At 39.9% G+C, this 19,090-nt stretch overlaps 1 protein-coding gene across 2 annotated transcripts in view; it reads right to left on the reverse strand.

Annotated features, from left to right (window-relative positions):
* Positions 1-1,155: 1,155 nt before the first annotated feature.
* LOC121313359 (SNF-related serine/threonine-protein kinase-like) overlaps positions 1,156-19,090 on the reverse strand; it is a 52,465-nt gene continuing 34,530 nt past the window's right edge. For both annotated transcript variants that reach the window (XM_041245779.1, XM_041245780.1), the window contains exons 3-6: positions 16,998-17,139; positions 9,480-9,692; positions 8,520-8,654; positions 1,156-5,200 (exon numbers count right to left, since the gene is read on the reverse strand). In XM_041245779.1, the coding sequence (XP_041101713.1) occupies positions 3,865-5,200; positions 8,520-8,654; positions 9,480-9,692; positions 16,998-17,139 (1,826 nt within the window). In that variant the 3' untranslated portion in view covers positions 1,156-3,864. The remainder of the gene's footprint in view (positions 5,201-8,519; positions 8,655-9,479; positions 9,693-16,997; positions 17,140-19,090) is intronic.

Below are 19,090 nucleotides of genomic sequence, written 5' to 3' on the forward strand. Positions count from 1 at the left end.
TTTTTGCTTCCTTCAGGTTTTTGAGGTCTTCCTTTATCATTTAGGAAACAGTGTAGTGCGAAGGAAGGGTATGTGAAAACAGCTGTGAAAAATGTATGCTGATCAAGATTTTGTGATAAGTGAGTCATCACGCAAACTTTTAAAATAAGACCTCATTAGAGTTGCTATTAACAACAATGCTGGTTATTTGGCCAGCCTCATTCGCGGAATAAATACAGTATGAATGTCTACAGAGCATCCTCTAATTACAGTATGTGTGAATTTTGTTTACTGTTGGCCATTTAAAAAAAAAAAAAAAAAAAAAAAAAAAAACGTACAAACTTTGTTATAATGCAATGTTTTTCTCATGATCATGGAGTTAAATAATTATTTAATTCCCCCCTCGTGCTGCTGTTGATTCCAGTCCTTTTCGATGTCATGCACATTTTCTCAATACTTTTGAAAATAAATGTCACCAGTTCAATGGTCTCTCAGCAGAATACCAGTTATCTTAAAATGTAACTTGACATTGCCTTGACTTGAGTAATCCACAACCGCAGCATAGCAGTAAATATTGCGAAAGCCAATGTGATGGCAACATAATATGGACACAATAAGCACAGTTTAAAGAACATTTTTTCACAACATTTAATTTAGACCGTAGCTATGTGTAACTCTGAAGACAGATTTTAGGTACAGAACAATACATTATATTTTAAGCCAGTACATTGTTTGGTCTCTCTCTCTCTCTCTCTCTCTCTATAAACATACACACACACACACACACACACTAGTGGTTACTCTCTCCCTTTCTTGTACCTATAATAATAATGTACAACATAAAACACATGCACAGTCATTCACAACTGGGTAAGACAATAGTCAGACAGTCCAACATTGTTTTGTACAGTCACTTATCTAATAAGGCTATATTACAACTATGCACCTTATGGTCAACACTACTGTTCTAAATGTAATGCACCATATATACATCTGTATTTACAGACCTTTGTTTAAAAACAAAAACACAGGATTTTTTTTTCTTTTTTCAAAAAGTGCCATTCCAAGGCTGTACATGTTAAATAATATAAAATATATATATATATATATATATATATATATATATATATATATATATATATATATATATATATAGATAGATAGATAGATAGATAGATAGATAGATAGATATATTTACAGATAGCTGCAACATATAGATTATTGCCAATGCCCTTTTAATATAACAATTTCTCTATTTTGATTCTTTAAGCATTTCAATTAAGTAACGCTCACAAGAATTGCAAGCAGCCCATTTAATGAAGGCATTATTTTAATTATCTTTTATACCTCTATTGAACACTGCCAATCAGGTGCCATCTGCCCTCACTGAAAGGTCTGCCCCTTCCACACCAAATTACTCAAGTTAACTCTAAGCTTGTACTCGTGCACTGAACTAAGACCTGAAATTAAATAAAAATGATAGCACCACTATAGCCATATTGTTGCCTAGAGAAACATGCTACTTTTTGGCTCTTAAACAAACTAACAAAAAACAAAACCCCACACTAAAACCATTATTCAGCTGACCTCTGAGACAAGTTAATGAACTGTGTACTTAAAAAAAGGCTAGAATCTACATATTAACACTCTTGTTTTAAAACTAGTCTTTAAGAAATATTGTGTTAAAAAAATAACTGAGGTGCAGTGTACGTTAGATATTATTATATTAGAACTTCTTGAAAAAGGCTAAAATTAGTTTTAAAAAAATTAAACCCTCAAAAAAATAGTACACACTCCGAGTAATGGTTTTAATTCAGCGTGTTTAGTGCTAAAAGGGATCTTGAGTCATCATTCACTATATTGAGTCTCATTCTGAGAATATCATTTAAAAATATGTTTGCTGTCTCACTCCCATTTCTCAGATTACCAGTGGAGGAACTCCAGCTGGGACAAGCAGGCAACAATAGCTGAAGGCTCCCTGAACCCATGTTCATTGGCACACTTTCAAAGAAACATTCTGGCACAGTATACACTGGTAGACAGTTTACTCTTTTTCCTACACAAACTATTATTTTTATTTTTATTTTTTTTTAAGAGGGGGGAGGGGGGGCTCACAGCTGGAGAGTGTGCAAATGGAAAACAAAAAAAGTGGGAACACCCTCCTATTCATAGCTTATCAACCCTTCCTGTACTGTAGGTTCCGATGTAGGCACTAAAATGCAAACATTTTATCGAAAGAATGGTTCTGCCATCAGTGGTCTTTGTACCAAGTCTGTTCATTGCAGCTTATCAACTCAATACTTCTTTGTCAAAGAGGACTGTGAGACTGTACGGTGCCTATATATTTTTATAGCAGTGGCTCGGGTTGATGTGGAGCGAAACTAAAACTTTAGATATCTGAACAGGAGAAGTCAGTGATTGGCAGTGGCTGTTGGTAACCTCTGCTCTCTTCCAGCAGACACCAAGGTCAGTGGTGTTGTATACAGTAGGAACGGGGATACATATACAATAAATAGCCACAAGTACATATTTTTAAATGCAATGGACCATTGCTATATTTCTCACCTTCACTTTACAGCTGTAACTCTGACTCCTGCTACTGCCCTCTCATTCAAAACAGTGCATGAGACAATTATCTAATACTGCAACTGGTTTCCCCACATAATTACAATTAAATTAGAATATAATTGAAAAAAGATAAAGGTATGATCATAAATATATAAGGGGATGTTTATCACATCTGCACAACCATAGTAGAAGTGCTTTTACAATATGGCATCATTAAAAAAAATGACAGTACTGAGCTATGCTTTTTAAGTTCTTGTTTTTTGGTGCACAGACCTGTTCATTGTATGGGATACCTTATTGTGTAATAATTTACATTACGGGTCAAAACATAGCCAGTTTCTTTAAATGTTTTTATAATATTATTGTTTCACCACACACAGTTCTAGTTATATAGCAAAGATCCACTGCTGATGAAAAAAGGCATTTTTAACTGACAAAAAATGCACTTACTGAAATCTGTGAAGTATGAGCGAGTAAGGTTAAAGGGGATTTCGGGAAGTGACCAAGTATTACTGCTATGAGAAATAAAATTGGTATATCCTTATTTCATCAGCAACTAAAAACCAAACTTTAATTTAGATCATGTTTAAAACAAAGATTGTCTGTGTGCAATTTCAAGTAACAGCACGATTAGTTGCGTCTGTCATGGTAAAATGTAATATTTCAGCTCTTATCACAGAGGCATTTGTTTTCTTTAAATCGATTGGTCAATTGCACAAAATGGCAATTTAAGACATCAGTGTGGAGTTCAAATCAATATTAAGATTACTGTACTGACTTTCCTTCCATGTTTAACTTGTGAAAGCCTTGGAATATCAGAAGCGCTCTCAAGGGCTTGTCAAGGTCTCGCTTTATTGCTTTGGTTCTCCATCCTAACAGCTCTTACCACATATATTCCACAAAGCATGGGTGTCAAAACCATGGGCTGATCAGTTCCCAATTAGCATTTTCTAAGCTTGCTCATAAAGCTATCAAGTGCCAACTTATTTTTTAATTTCGTATTTCAACTACAAAACTTTCGAGCCCAGGTTTCATTCCACCCCTTTGGTTGGGAACCCTACAAACTAAACACAAAGCTTAAAAAAGGGGAGGAATAGGGGGGGTCCTTACTTGGAGGTGAGAAAACAAAAAACACTAGCAGCATGCACCTCTTCATGCATTGTCGATCTACTCAGCAAATTATATACACAATAAATAACTCTTGAAGCCTGTGTAAAAACTTGACAAAAATAAAAAAGGATGTTTAAAGAGAGGTTATTCATAGTTCTGAACTGAAAGAGTGTACTGTCAAGTAAGAGAATGCTACAGAGATGGTTGTCATATCACTTGACAGCAGCTGGTTTGACTTGAGGTACAAAGCAGCCCATCCTTAGGGTTCCGCTGAATGTTCACAGAGATGGTCTTTTCACAGAGAGGTAGCTGCAGGATGTTGTTCTTCAAGTTCATGTTGTTCTCCTTGGCCAGTTCCAGCTCATTGAGGGTTGCAGTCGTTTGGTCGTGATAAGATTTAGGGCCACCCAGGCCGACACAAAGGGCTGTGGTAGTGGGAGAAAAAGTCTTGTTCAGGCTCCCATTGGAGCCGATGCACATCTTCCAGGTGGACTTCTCCTGCACCTTGACGCTGGGGAAGGTCAGGTTGTTCTGAGGGTCTATGATGTACTTGCTGGCCCCAAGACCACTATTGCCACCAACATGAAACTGGGAGCTCAGACAGAGACTCATGAGCTTCAGGCTTTCCACCAGCTCACCAGCGGTCTTGTGCGAAGGGGAGGAATGCGAGCAGCTGCGGGTGGAGCCCGAAGTGTTGTTTGTACTGCCACCGCTGGAACTGCTAGAAGGGCTGCCCTCTCCACCTTTGCTGCCTCCACCTCCAGTTGGGCTGCCCCTATCTGGGCCTGGGTTGCCCTCCCCAGGGGGTTTGCTCTGTCCACTTCCTCCTCCACCACCTCCATTCCCTCCTGGGTTGCCAGGCGGGCCCTCACTGCTATCCCGCCGGTTCCAGGAATAGGCAAAGCCAGTTTCCTTATCCAGTCGGCGGCGGTGGCTCTCTGAGTCATCATCACTGGTCTCGGAGCTGCTGCAGCTCGAGCCACGGCCCTGGCTTTTCCGACGGTGGTAACGCTTGTGGACAGTGCCCGGCGAGGCAACGTTCATCTTGAGACGGCTCAGCTTGGGCGGCAGGCTTTCGTCCATATCGAAGTCATCATCAGACTCACCCTCCTCTTCAAAGATCTGGTTAAGGACCGGCGCACTTTTGCGGGACGTCAGCCGGTTGGTGATGGAGGGCTTGCGCCGTAGGACCACCTGGGTGGGGAGCTGGGCCAGGTGTTGCTCTTCCTCATCCTCTTCCTCATCCTCCTCCACCCGAAAGAGACATGTGCGGCTTTGGCTGGTGGCCGCGGCGGCAGCAGCGCTTTTCAGGGAGGTGGTGGTGGTTAGGGAGGAGAGTATCGAGGAGGTGCCTGCGGAGACCGAGGACTGTGCCACCTCTTCCCGTCTCCCCAGTTCCAGCAGTGTTTTGCTACGGTGCCCGTTGAGCAGATTCTCAGCACTGCGGGCTGGCGACTGTGGGATACTTGAGTGAGAGATGGAAGAAGCTGCAAGGCTGTCCTCAAGATCTTGGTGCATGTCGATCTTTGTTGGCCAAGATTGCCTATGTGCGAGAATTAAAAAAAAAAAAAAAAAAAAATTTTATTAAATCAACCCAACCCATTTTTTTTTATGGAACTGCAGCTACAATAGTAAAATGTTGCTGCTTTGTACAGAGCAATGACAATGACATCTTGGATTACTAAAATATATAGGTGCGGTGCCAGGTTCCAAACCAGAACGCATGCAAGCAAAATAAATTATTAGCTATAAGTTTGTATCACAGCTTTACCAAGTCATCAGATAATTAAAAACCTTGAATATGTATCAGTTGTATGATCATCAACAGCACAATTCATCTTTGCATAGCACTGTCTATGCTGCACATGCACACTGTCCCACCCCTGATTAATAGTCAAACATAAAAGCAGCTGTGAAAATAATTACTGTCAGTTCACCAATAGAAAAATTGTTTTTTTTGTTTGTTTAAATTGAAGCCACAATGCTAGTCTAAATTTCAGAATGGGCGTCTTTGTTACAGCCAAGTCCCATTCCATCAGCTCTGTGCCAAACAGACAACCCTAATGTCACTGCTGACTGAATTAATTTTCATCTTCCATTATGGTGGACCATTTTCTGGTACAATAGCTGTCTCTTTTGTTTGTTTTGTGCTGCTCTTATCCAAATCAATTCAGTCAGACTCTACAGCTTAGTGGCTTGCATATCAGTACTGCTGAATGGGGCTGGATTTCATTTTATAAATCAAAGAGCCTGTATCTCTTAAGATTTGAGCAGGGAAAGGTTAAACAGATTTGTACAAGGTGAAATACTGTAACACTACACAGCACTTACTATCAAAACCTGTCATGATGTTTTTCGAGAACAATGTTTTCAGCAGGACTGCATGCTTATAAAGTTCAGAAACAAGGCGACAGACACAATACTAAAAATCAGCAATTTAATCTCTAGGCTCTCCTGTATGAGACCTGCCGCAAACTCAGACTCTTTAAAAACAAACTGCTAGTGTGAGCCTACATTGTGCACAGACATCCCAACCACTCTTTCCATCTTTCCTAGAACTCAGATTTCTATCCTGCCGAGGCAGCTGTGAAACCAGTAAAGTGTGGAATGGAATGCTGAAAAACGTTAGGTTACGAATGTAACCCTGGTTCCCTGAAAGAGAAGTCGACCACCACCAATACTTTGGGGATGTGCCTGCCACAGGTCAGGTATTCACTGAGCATTTTATATGACAGCTGCCGAAAGGCCCCTCTGGGGAGTGACGTCCTCGGTCCCGCCTAATAGTCACTCCACGGAGCTCGCTTCTTCTTTTGCATCAAACTCACGAAGGTAACCGACACGACCTCGCAGGCTGGTGGTTGTCGTCTTCTTTTTCAGGGAACCAGGGTTACATCAGTACCCTAAAGTTCCCTTTCAATTCGAAGACGACCACCAGCAATACTTTTGGGAAGTATACCAAAGCCACCACAAGGGAGCGTGAGCGGAGACAGACGAGGGACATCTCGAGACCAAAACCACGGGTAGCGGTGCAAGCATGCAACCTCAAGGACCCTTTTGCCTAATGGCATACAGGGATAAACCCTAGTGAAAGTATGTGGGGTAGCCCAGCTAGCCACAGTACATATATCGGGACAATGATGTAGCCACTCCTCTGGTAGAGTGCACGGCTACCTGTCCAAGTGGGGGTAGGCCAGCATTAGTATATGCAGTCGAAACTGTGTCCACAATCCAGTGAGACAGCAGCTGCTTTGAGAGGGCTTGATCAAGGGTCCTTAAACCATAACTAACGCAGAGCTCTCGACCTGTCAACTTAACATCTCAATGCCCAAACCGAGCAGCGGAAGTTTAGTCTTTGATCCTCCTCCAAATAAAAAGGAGGGGTCAGTGACTCGTTTCCGTCGTGCACCCAAATGCGCTCCACTACCTTGCAGTGGTAAAGGTGACCACTGGTAAAAACGGCGTCAGTTCCGGGGCATGTGCTTTGGAGCGTCGAAGCACCAAAAAAGCCAAAACACAGAGGGCACCGTGTGCACCAAGGATCTGAGGACCAGAAATTTGACAACCCGAAGCACAGAGGGCGCGCACAACACTGGGACACCAGGGGCACCGAAGCACCGAGGGGCACTTAACTTCTGAGTACTGAAGTGCAGGGGCGCTGAAGCACCAAGGAACGATGATGGGTGCAAGCAGCGAGGGTATTGGGGACAGACACCCAGCCCTAACCGCATGCAGTCACACAACCCGGGGTAGCGCGTAGCATACGCCAGGGTGGATACACAGGCTCAAGTCGCTGTGGTTAGGCAAAGGGACAGCAATATCAAGAAGTACACTGGAGTGGAACACAGGCTCAAAGAGCTGCGGTAGGCGGGCTGAAATGCTTAGAGACAGTTAAGAAAAAACAGGGTACTACCGTTTTATTTTATTTATTTATTTATTTATTTATTTATTTTTTGAAGGCCCAGTGCACTGCGGTGGGCTGGCCGAGACAGACGGTGAAGTCTACAACAGCGGGGAAAGGTAGAACCAGGCCCGGTGAAGGAAGCACATGTTGTCGGGTGGGCCATAGCCGGGCCACGGTGGAGGAAATTGCTCGTTTTTTTTTTTCTTTAGCCGCAAATAGCAGGAGAAAAACACACACAACAGCCGATGCTGCGGGGCTAGAAAGTAGAAGGATTTAACAAAGAGCAGTTGCGCAACGATTATAGCTCAGTTCACAGAAGCTGAGTTACTGATTCCAGGGCAAACTGACTTCCAGCAAAATTTTCTTAAAATAAAGCAGGTGAACTCCAGTAAACTCGAGTGACACCTTACCTTACCATGGTGAGAAGCAAAAAAGGACATGAGCTCCGTGGAGTGACTATTTGTTCTGTCGGAAGGCAGGAACGAGGACATCACTCCCTGGAGGGGCCGATCAGCAGCTCTGATATGCTCAGTGCTCAGTGAATACCTGACCTGTGGCAGGCATATCCCAAAAGTATTGTTGGTGGTTGTCTTCGAATTGAAAGGGAAATTTATCTATGGAACACTGTCTCTTAGCTTGACACTTTTCCCCCTTTTTAAACATATACCTTCTGGTGATTGTTCCCCTTCCTTTATTTTGACAGAAGTTGGTGTTACATTAGGCCCTCTGACACTTTGTAATTTTTAGAGGCTGTCTGGAAATCCTTTAGGAGTTGACTGCCAACAGCAGAATGTGGAATTTACAAACCTGTTTCTTTGTTTTGTTTTCAAATAAAATATATAATAAGTTAACCTGGTGATGCCTTGAAAATTTACCCATATTTTATTCCAACCACAGCACCAGGACGTTCCTGCACTTGATTTCAGATGCAGAATATTCAAAAGAGGATATTGACTTTTACCTGAACTGCGCTTTGATATTGCTAGGGCTGGCAGAGCGGTTCTGGATTTCTTTCTCTTGCTTCTCTCTCAGAATCCTTTCGGCAAGTAGAAAGTAAGTAGCGGTGATGTGATTGTATTTGTTGGTTTCCAAAGCCCTAAGGAAGAGAACAAGTGAAACTGATGAGACTTTTCTAGGCAAAAAGGACATTGGACCAACAAGGTTTTTGCATGTTCTCCACCCCTCTGTATCAGTTAACATTTCTGAAAAGCGCTCCTGACACTCACAAATAGCTACCAGAAAGAAGGGAAACTTATTTTCTCATGCAGATTACAAAATAAAGATATTTCAAATGAATACATATGTTATTGTGTAAAAATTTCCGCAAATAACACAAAACAGTCAGATGTATCAATAGGGCTGAAGTAAATCCAATAAAGTGTTTTTCCCCACTTTTCAATTATACCTCTCGGTGATGACAGGGGATGCAAGATTTATGACAACCTTATAATAGAGGCTACCTATTGTACTTGTGACACTGCTAACACGAGAAGTTTTAACAGTGGCAGCATACACCAAGCAGGAATTAACTGTAAAAAGGATGGGTTATGCGTTTGCCTTTAACAAAAAGAATATAAATCATTTGTATGTATATAACAATGCAACCATGTCTGGCTGCTTATTTTCTATTTTCTGAAGGAGGAGGCACTCAAAAGGGCTGTTATGAATCAATTTCCTTCGTTTAATTTTACAGTTTTGCATTAACCAGGTGTATTCATGACACTGCCATTATGTGACTGACGGGTTAATATAGTGAGGAAGCAGATTTTCTGAATAACTTCCATTAGCCACGTCGGGTATGTGGTTGTTGGTACCCCTTTTTTCTGACATCTAGGAAAAATCGTGTACTCCATTTATACTCTCAGGAAAGGGCTGGGTGACTTAGTATGTTAATAAATATTTCTGCCTAAGCATGACTTACTCAACAATGGTGTCACGGTCAGCGATGTCCCCCAGCACCATGCGCTGGATAATCCCGTTGTGCTCCTCCTCCGAGAGGTTCTTGTAGGAGACCAGGGGGATGTTGTATTTGGTTGCTGGAGAAGGGTCCACTCCCTGGAGCCAGGCATGGTTCTCTATCTCTTCTAAAGAGGCTCTCCTTTTAGGGTCTCTCTGCAACATCCGGTTAATTAGACTGCCAAAAGATCAAAAGAACACTATTAAAAAAGATCCCTGCCACACAGACAGTCGTATTGGGTTCAAACACTGCTGGGTAAAGTTAATGAACCAACATGTTTCCCTGCTGGGACTAGCAATCACTGTGCACTGAGTGTGCTAGGAGGTAGCTCCTTTATATATCTGGCTGTTCCATCAATTGTGGTTGAAAAACAGCCTCACATTAACAGGATGCAACTTGCTTAGCTTAATGATATAGGTGGACTCGAGTCAATTATTACAACACAAAGCTGAATCTTGTCCTGCTTACTGGCCACTGTCGGCAATGCAGATAAACTAAAATTGACAACACCTTCAGCTTCTGTGAACAAGCTGTAGATGTACTGTAAGGAACACAGCTCATAAATGAGTAAAACAGTAAAGCCAAACCTGTTGCATTTAAATGTACATCATGTTGAAAAATGTCGACAATCTTTTTGCATTTTTATTTTCTTTCTATTCCTTCAGTGTTTAAAACAGAACCTTCGAAAATGCAACTAAGAAGATAAAATTCCAATAAAAAAGAGTATGTCTAAGACTTGGTTAAACTCAGTACTGTGTTGCATAAGGACGTTCTGCAGAGCTGGAAATGAACCATATCAGAAATATGGGAAATAGACTTCAATTGTTTGGCAAGTTACAGGTTCAAGTCCCCCATGTATCTATCCTAGAGATTTATGCACCGTTGAAGATATTGTACAGTAGGAAACATATGGACTAACTTCAGCATGCTATTTTTAGCTTGAGTCATCTTAGAATTGTCTTCCTTCTTGTTTTAATTCTTAATGTACTGCCAGTGTTTGAGTTTTGCCCACCCTGACAACTCCACCTGCCTATGTGCCCGACTCTCTTCAGAGATTCTATAACTGAAGTACTGCAGGCTTAAAGAGTCCGTCCCACTCTCCTGTCACCTCTCATCTGCTTTATCCTCTGCAACATGTCAGTAACTAACAAAACCTATTCAGAACGGAGCGGAAGCTCACAGACATTTCTATTAAGTCTGCGATGTCATAATAGGTCCTACAATACTGTACGCAGCCAGGATTAAAAAACAAACAAACAAACAAACAAACAAACTTGACCTATCTTTTCAGGCAGCAAGAATTGTATCCCTCAGAAGATTGCTGATGAAGCCTGATGACAGCTGATGGCATCAATACAATTTTGAGTACCATGCACTGACTGATAAGGATAAAGCTAACCAAGTGCATCTTGCATCAGCCAGGCCAGTCTATATCAAAGCATGCACAGCTTTGGAGTAGCTTCTATGACTCGTACCTCCTTAAAATAAGGTATTAATTAACAGTATGAAAGTAACATTTTTAAACTGCTGATACGTTAACAGCACCAGAAACTGCATTAGTACAGAGAACACCCTTTAAATAACCTTCTTTGACCACTTCCACAGTAATTTACTAAAACCCCCGTCCTTCACCGCCCACTCAAACATTTGAACTTGCAGAAGCCCTGTGACCAATTATTATGCTACAAGCTGTTTAAGCCATTTAAAAGATTAAATTCCTTCCAAGATTTCTGTTTTGGAAGGAGTACAATACCTCCCCCAACCCAACTCTCTTGGGGACCACTGTTTGTTTTCCTTACATCAGATTTTCTGCCTACCATACTATTAGGAGCACCTTATAAGGCAAGCTGGCCTGAGTTGAATAAAAAAGAACAAAGTGCAAGATTGAACCCATCTGTTTATATTTAATATGAAGTAGAGTGATGACAATAAACCCATTTTAAACCTCCTGTGAGCGCTCCACAGCTGGAAACTGCATTACTGTAACCGAGTTGCACAGCAAAGTCAGATAAGAATTTGATGCATTTTTATAACAAATGCATGCCATTTACATAGAAACAGGTATTCATCCAATTGTTACATCCAATTTCTACTAGTCAACACTTCTTTGTTTGACCAAAACACACTACATCCAAATATTCTGTAAATCTATTTACTTGGTATTAAACACGGTACTAGTGTATTGTATGCAACTATATGCTAACTTTCATCACAAAGTAAAAAACATTATACTCTCCTTTCTGGTACTTTATTTTTTATTAGAAGGACCTAAGCTTGTACCTCTTAGAAAGCTCCTATGTTCAAGAAAAATAACACAAAAAGGGCTTTCCATCATTTAATTTATTTTTACCAACTTCATGCTTTTATAAATCAATAGATTGGTCCTTTTCAAAGAAAATGATCCAAAACTAAACTAATTTTGGTTGCTGGGTATATTTGTTGGCTCAGACCTCTCTTGACGCCAGCTGCTTCATTTAGCTTTGCTCCTGGCAATTACAGTTCTAGTCACATTTGAGATTCTGATTTTCTCGAAACACGACATTCTCAAGCCTGTGACAACTACTGTATATACTGTACATGCTGGACTCAAAGTAATTGTATCAAGAATTCAGTCAGGGCAGCAAGCAATGCAACCATTAACACTTAGTTTTAAGAGCTTAAGGACTTGTTTTAATTAAAGCGTACAGGAAGAGGTCTCGGTTCACTTGGGCATACAAACAGAGTTTGTCCAAGTACAATATGAAAAGGCCGTAAGACGCCATCCTCAGATCACAGTTTAACTAAAAGCGCAATTATAATGTGATAGGTTGCAGAATTTAGTTGTGACCTTTGATCAATTGGCTATTTACAGCAGCATTCAGATATGTAGAATTCCTTTTAGTAATATTTCATCTCTGGACAAGCTTTAAATTCAAACCCCTATCATAAGCATGAACATGCATAATAAATATGTGCCAGTCAGCATCTGATTCCGCAAAATCCCTCTACGTAATATGCAGCTTCATGTCAGTTTAATATGCATGTAACTACACAGTAGCAGGGGATGCCACTCAAAAGACAACTAAAGCGAAAAATAACAGAAAAAGTGTGTCAGTTCTGTTTATGTCCCAAACTGCCAAATCATTTGAAAGGTTCTACTGTTTTAATTGTAAGTGTACATTATGAGTGAGAAAAAACAAAGAAAAAACTAATGATGAATTAAAAGAGCAGTGTTTTAATACCTTACATTTCGTCATTCTTTACATTTAAACAAATGCATACGGTTTATTACAGGACAAATACGTTTTGTATCACTAACTGGAATGAGACAGTTTCTGTCATTATCTAAAAAAGAATGAATTCTCAACTGATGAGAGCTATCAATAAGGCATTGCACTTGGTATTTTTTTGTTAAATCAAGAAAAATCTGGTGATGTTGGTGTTTTGTAACTAAACTGTATCCCATTAAGACCACACACGCAGCATTTGACAGGCTGCACAAAATGTTGGTTTATCAGCCAAGATGGATTATTGGTTGTTAGTTGTATTGGAAATTAAATTATATCCTGTGGTTACTTAGTAAAGCCCGGCCACGCAGCATTTGACAAGCTGCACAAAACGTGACAATAAGCAGGTTTGTGAGATGATATTAAGAGAGGTAATTTCTCAGAGAACCAATGGTGCGTGGCAAATAGTTTTTGAAAAATCGTGATAATAAAAACAGGGTATGACATTAAGTGAAGTGATATAAAACAGGTTCATCTGTATATGAGACAATATTTTAAAAGTGAAACTGGGAACATAGCAATATTGCCAACAGAACATCACTGCTTATGCTTAGAAGACATTGGAAAGTAAGCTAATGAAATTCACAGGAATGACCTACTGTAGGAAACTATTCATAGAATACCCCAGGCATTAAATGCTGTTTATGTGCAAGAACAAATGCATTGGTTTGGTTTGTTATCAATACGTAGTATAGGTATTTCCATTAATTACAGCTGTTTTTTTGAATTTCCCAGTTATACGTTTTACCAAATAACTGACATTTGTGCACATAGCCATCTTTAGGGCAGACAAAAAATATTAAGTTGCTGTCACTGTGCTGTTAGGACGAATCAGACCCCTACAGCAATAAAAACAGTTTAATTCATCTATGAGGTTGCAGTTATCAGTGGTCTTCATAACTAGTATATTACAATGCAAAATTATATCAGGTGTAAGCCAAGTGGCTTTCTTGCTTTTATTTAGTTCCAGATATGTCAAGATCTCCCCGAGGACCTGGGTTGGCTGGAAAGTGACTTTCCTACCAGCTGCACAGAGAGGGAGGTATCTGGCTATCAACATGTAGTACTTACAGCAGAGACACATAGTGCAGAGAAGGCTTGTCAAGAACTCAATCCAGAACAACATGCAAACGCAGGACTGATGTCATCCAGCTTCCCATTGAGGGACCAAAAAAAAAAAAAAAAAAAAAACACCACACCACTCCAAAAACACATTAACTTCGTTTATCTTTTGTTACTGGGAAGTGGAACATACGTTGTACTGTTTTTGAGCATCCACAAGAAAACATGGCGAGTCTGTGTCACCAAAATTACACAGTCCTGAAATCGAGTCAATGGCCATTTAATAAAACCTGAAAACATAATTCTGGCCATTTAAATAACACAGTATTTTGGCAGGGTTTACTGTGTTTATTTAAGAGATCCTGCATAATAAGGGCACTAAACCCCCTACTTGCATAATGACAGCATGTAGAATCATGCCATCAGATCTCATGCTAACAGTTTAACAGCTCTAATGGTTTATTTTTATGCTGAATCAAGACAAAACAGCTCAAATTTATGTTTGATGTGTAGCTGTCTTTCAATAATTTGTTAAAAGTTTGCTGTATTGATTTATTTAAATTTGTATTATGTTAAATGCAACATTGTCAAAAAATGCAAATGAGATACCACATCCATGCTTTTTCAATTTCAAAGGGTAACAGATTAACTGGATATAAATATTTATATTTCTGACTGATTACTTCAAGTTCTTATCTATTGATCTGAAAAATAGATTTTTACACAGTGAAAGAATGTGTCCTTTCCCTCCTCTTTGGCCTCTTACCTCCAAGTCTCTAATGTTCTATTTTTTAACCCATCTGGGTGACTCCTAGGGCTCAGAGGCAGTTTCTATCAAACTGAAGGACATCCTTTGTAGTGGATATTTGGGATGGTCTTCTTAGTTGACTATTAACGTTCGCTCCTTTTCAAAAGAAATATCTCCTCAACTGCAAATGAATGTCCCTGTGGCGGGTTCAGCTGCGCTGCTGCTTTGGTAAACAGGAAGGCTTACTCAAAGCTGAGCCGATTGGGAGGTCCTGATTGGCCAGGGAGCTTTCACCTATTTAAGTAGGCAGAAGCATCAATGTTTGAGGCTACTGCATGGGCACAGCCGAGCAAAAACTTGTGTTTACATCGAAGAGGAAAGCGTCTGCTCCACAAGATAACTACTACGGAAACCTTCAACTGCAAGACGGTGTCTGTGAAGGCTCTGCCCAGCCAGGGCTGTCAGGAAACTCAGAGTCGCCGGGAGGCCAGGACTTTGGGAGAAACGGCAGTAGGTTAGTTTAGAGCAGCGATCCTCAAAGTGGTGCCCACAAAGCCAGGCCATCGTGCCCGCGGCAGCTGTTCTTAAATTATGGGTCGTGAACACATTTCTGGCGGGTCGTAGCGTATGAAAATAATGAAAGCTTTAAACATATTTTCCCAACAAAAGCGCCACAGCAGTCTGTTGACAGTGCTGCTCACTTTTGCTGTGCTTGTACGTACGCAACATTTTATTTTATTTTTTTCCTGAATGGCTTCTGCGATACCATCAACCAATTGAATATCTGCATCGTTTCTGCGGTAGCCCAATCATAAGTTAGCTGGGTGGGACGTAAACTGTGTCTGTTTCAATTACAGGTACTGACAATAAGTTTAACCAATAGGAGAGTCAAATATCTGCCAAGTTTTACGCAGCTGTCCAATCATTCGTGAGGTGGGGTGTTAATATGCCAGGTAAGCACAGACTTATTGAGAAAAATAATACATTTCAGTATGTAGAATTTAATTTTCTACCTCTATATTCACCAGACAAGGGAAACATCGTAGTATATTTAGTTACAAATCCACTTTCTCTGAATAATTGTACTGGAGATGAGTGATCTTTAAAACAGAGTAGTGCTGACAAATTTGTCAAATTGAAACAAATCGAGACGCGATCTATCCTCTTAATTTTAGTTTATTCACTGCTATCTGTGTAAACATGCTATTTAAAAATATTTGCATTGCATATTTTATGTCAATTATTTAAAGAATAAGCACAGCACACACAATTACTGCCTGAGACTTTGCTTTATCAGAGTGAGCCAAGAATAACTCCTGCTAAAACTCTTATATATATATATATATATATATATATATATATATATATATATATATATATATATATATATAGAGAGAGAGAGAGAGAGAGAGAGAGAGAGAGAGAGAGAGAGAGAGAGAGAGAGAGAGAGAGAGAGAGAGAGAGAGAGAGAGACACACACACACACACACACAGTGTATTTTGCAAGAAGGCACTCTGAACCTATGCAATAGTCAGCGTGCCCACAAACAGCCAAGTAAGATCAATTTATGCCCGTGCCAAAATTACTTTGAGGACCATTGGTTTAGAGGATTTGATCTCAAACTAAGTAGAGGGTTTTGTAGTGCAGTAGGTTCCTGGAGCGGGATGTCTCTTTTAGGTGAGACTAACGCTTGCCTTGTGTGGCAAACTTATTTTTAACTTTTTTTTTATTAAATCCACCACTAGGATTACCACTGATGGTACCCTAGCATCTGGCCTGTGCAGTGTGTCAACACCCACTGCTCTGTGTCTGATTCAGTGATAACGCATATATATGGATTGTATGGCTTCATTCCCTCTGTACTGATTGTTGGATGCACACATTTTCCATCTGAAAGCAAACAGACAGTTGTAGAAGGTGCTATAAAATGGCACAATATTAACTGTAGGCTCAAATTACTAAAATACGGCATTTCTAGGATTGTAAATGTGGCAATTTATACATTAGGTTACAAATACATCTTTACATTTGAACTATTATAATAAATAACTTCCTGAGCGTATAGTATTTTTTGTTGAGCTCCTGTACATTTGTTAGCATGCACTAAAGTTTGCACTCCTGAAACAAGTTTACAGAAAAAGCTGCCTCATTGCACCGTGTAAACTCAAGCTGATTTGGAGAAAGTGAGGTGGGGAAGCAATTTGTGTTGTATGCTTATATGCTTCCCATCCCACTTCATAAAGTAAAATGTAGTTTTGTTTGCTTTAATATGAATTATACTATGCACATTGTCTTGTGTTATAGATACTTATTGAGCAGCTGAAATATGACTGAAAAAGAAATGTTTCTTTTTTATTTTTTCTAATTAGCAGTATTGGTCCAAAAGAGAGCTCCACGGCACTTACTCTTTGCAGTCTTGCGAGACGTGTGTTGGCACTGTGTATTTGCAGTCCATGATCATGGTGAGAGTCTCGCTGTCATTAGCTTCCTGAAAAGGTGGCTGTCCGCAAACCAACATGAAAAGAATCACTCCCAAGCTCCAAATATCTGCAGGAGAAAAAGTACAAACATAAGCTTGTACCACTTTTGTGTAGAACTAACCAACCTAATAATTCCCATTTAACTAATGACAAAATATAGAAGACGATAAAACAGTACTTTCTAGAATAGTGTCTTTGTAGTTTAGCTATAAAACTAGAAGTTACGTTAATGACTCAAACCTCTGAACACAGACAAGACCTTCTTATAATGGCTGCCTCAAGCCGTGCAAGAGCAAGCATGCAACACGGTTTACAAGACCTTCTTTAGGAGCGCTGCATACAAATTGTAAATACAACCCTGAACAACAAGACACTCTTCCAAGTTTACATTTACAGTATTTGTCAAAAAAAGTACAAAAACAAAAAGGGGAAACAAAATACTGTACAGCAAGTGGTCAGATCAGGCTTACTATAGCTAGAACTATGGTAAGGTTAATTACTGTAATTCTGTACACAATACCCACTCTGAAAGCTAACTTTGCACTTAAAATTGCAATTATATCCAGACCCATTCACAACCAAAAACAGAACACAGAAATTGGATAGAAAGGTTTTCTACTGTAGCGTAATAGCTTCTGGGAAGAAATAATTTGTATTATTTAGCTACACTTTCCCCAGAGAACTTCCAGTCAGGTTATTTGTTTAAAGTTAACGGATAACAAAATTAAGCCCCTTCTTGCTGCTGATACTGTACATACACACACACACACACACACACACACACACACACACACACACACACACACACTCTAACAGCAGTAAACTAAAGTTTACATTTACAGAACACAAAAGGAGAACATAATCAGGAGCCCAAATCATGTAATGAAAAAATACAACCAACATTCTGAAATTGCACTGCAATACATACTATACAAAAACAAAGTAACAACCCTTGACCAATAAATTTGCTGTTTTCCTAGTCTTGGCTAAACATGTACACTTTACCATATCTTTTGGGCTTTACAATGCTCACCTACAATACAGTGTGCTTTATTACACTTTGCTATGCTTTTACTGTGACAAACATTAACGAAATGTACAGCTTACCAATTTAGCTATTGTTAGAGTAGTTCAGTTTAAACATTTAAATAACATTGCAAAGGGTCTAGGCTAATGTACTGTATAATCGTTTGAGACATCAGGAGGAGCAATGTTATACTACTGTATCAGTATGCAATGTCCCGACTGTAGGTCTTTACACAAAACACTGTTGTCTTCACAAAGCTTATGAACACTTTTGTAAACTCTGCTAAGGTTCGTATTAGACGTGATGTCATTGCCCCACCTGCTGATAAGCTAAACAGTTGCTGTCTCCATGTGAGCAGCAGGTTTACACGCTGCCTCCGTATCGGCTTCTGTACAGAAGTTTAAAGCAAGCAGCTATTAGAGCACATAAAAGAGCCCATGCTGGGTTACAGTCCAACAGCAAAAATAAACCTACTAATTACTTCCAACTGCTGTTGTCTTCAGACATTTCCCTCTGCCTTGGGAACTGCGGCAAAGTCTATTCTTTCATACATCACGTGAACTCCTGCTGTACACCTCAGCTCTTCACCAGCTTCCAAGGATTGATACTGGTGCTCTATACTACCAGGATGAGTTTTTAAAGGCATTTTACTAGCATTGATCATTATACCAAGTAGCCTTTGAAATTTGACTGAAATGTCTTTGAGAAAACACTAAAGAGCAGACTGTGAGCCATAATGCCCCTCCGTTTCTAATGAAATATGTGTTCTGTCTAACAATTGCAATAAAGCCGGATGACACACCATGAGATACTGTTACACTGCAGGTCTAGGAACGATAACTCCACAATGCAGAACACTAGTACAACAGGAAGTATACTGTAACTCCAGCCAAAACAACTGACCAGTAAACTGAATCAAAAATACCTGTACTTCTACTATATGCAGAATAGCAAAATGGACTTTGTCAATCCAAAAAAGACAAAACAGAGG

Source organism: Polyodon spathula, chromosome 3, assembly GCF_017654505.1.
Source record: "Polyodon spathula isolate WHYD16114869_AA chromosome 3, ASM1765450v1, whole genome shotgun sequence".
NCBI classification, from domain to species: Eukaryota; Metazoa; Chordata; class Actinopteri; order Acipenseriformes; family Polyodontidae; genus Polyodon; species Polyodon spathula.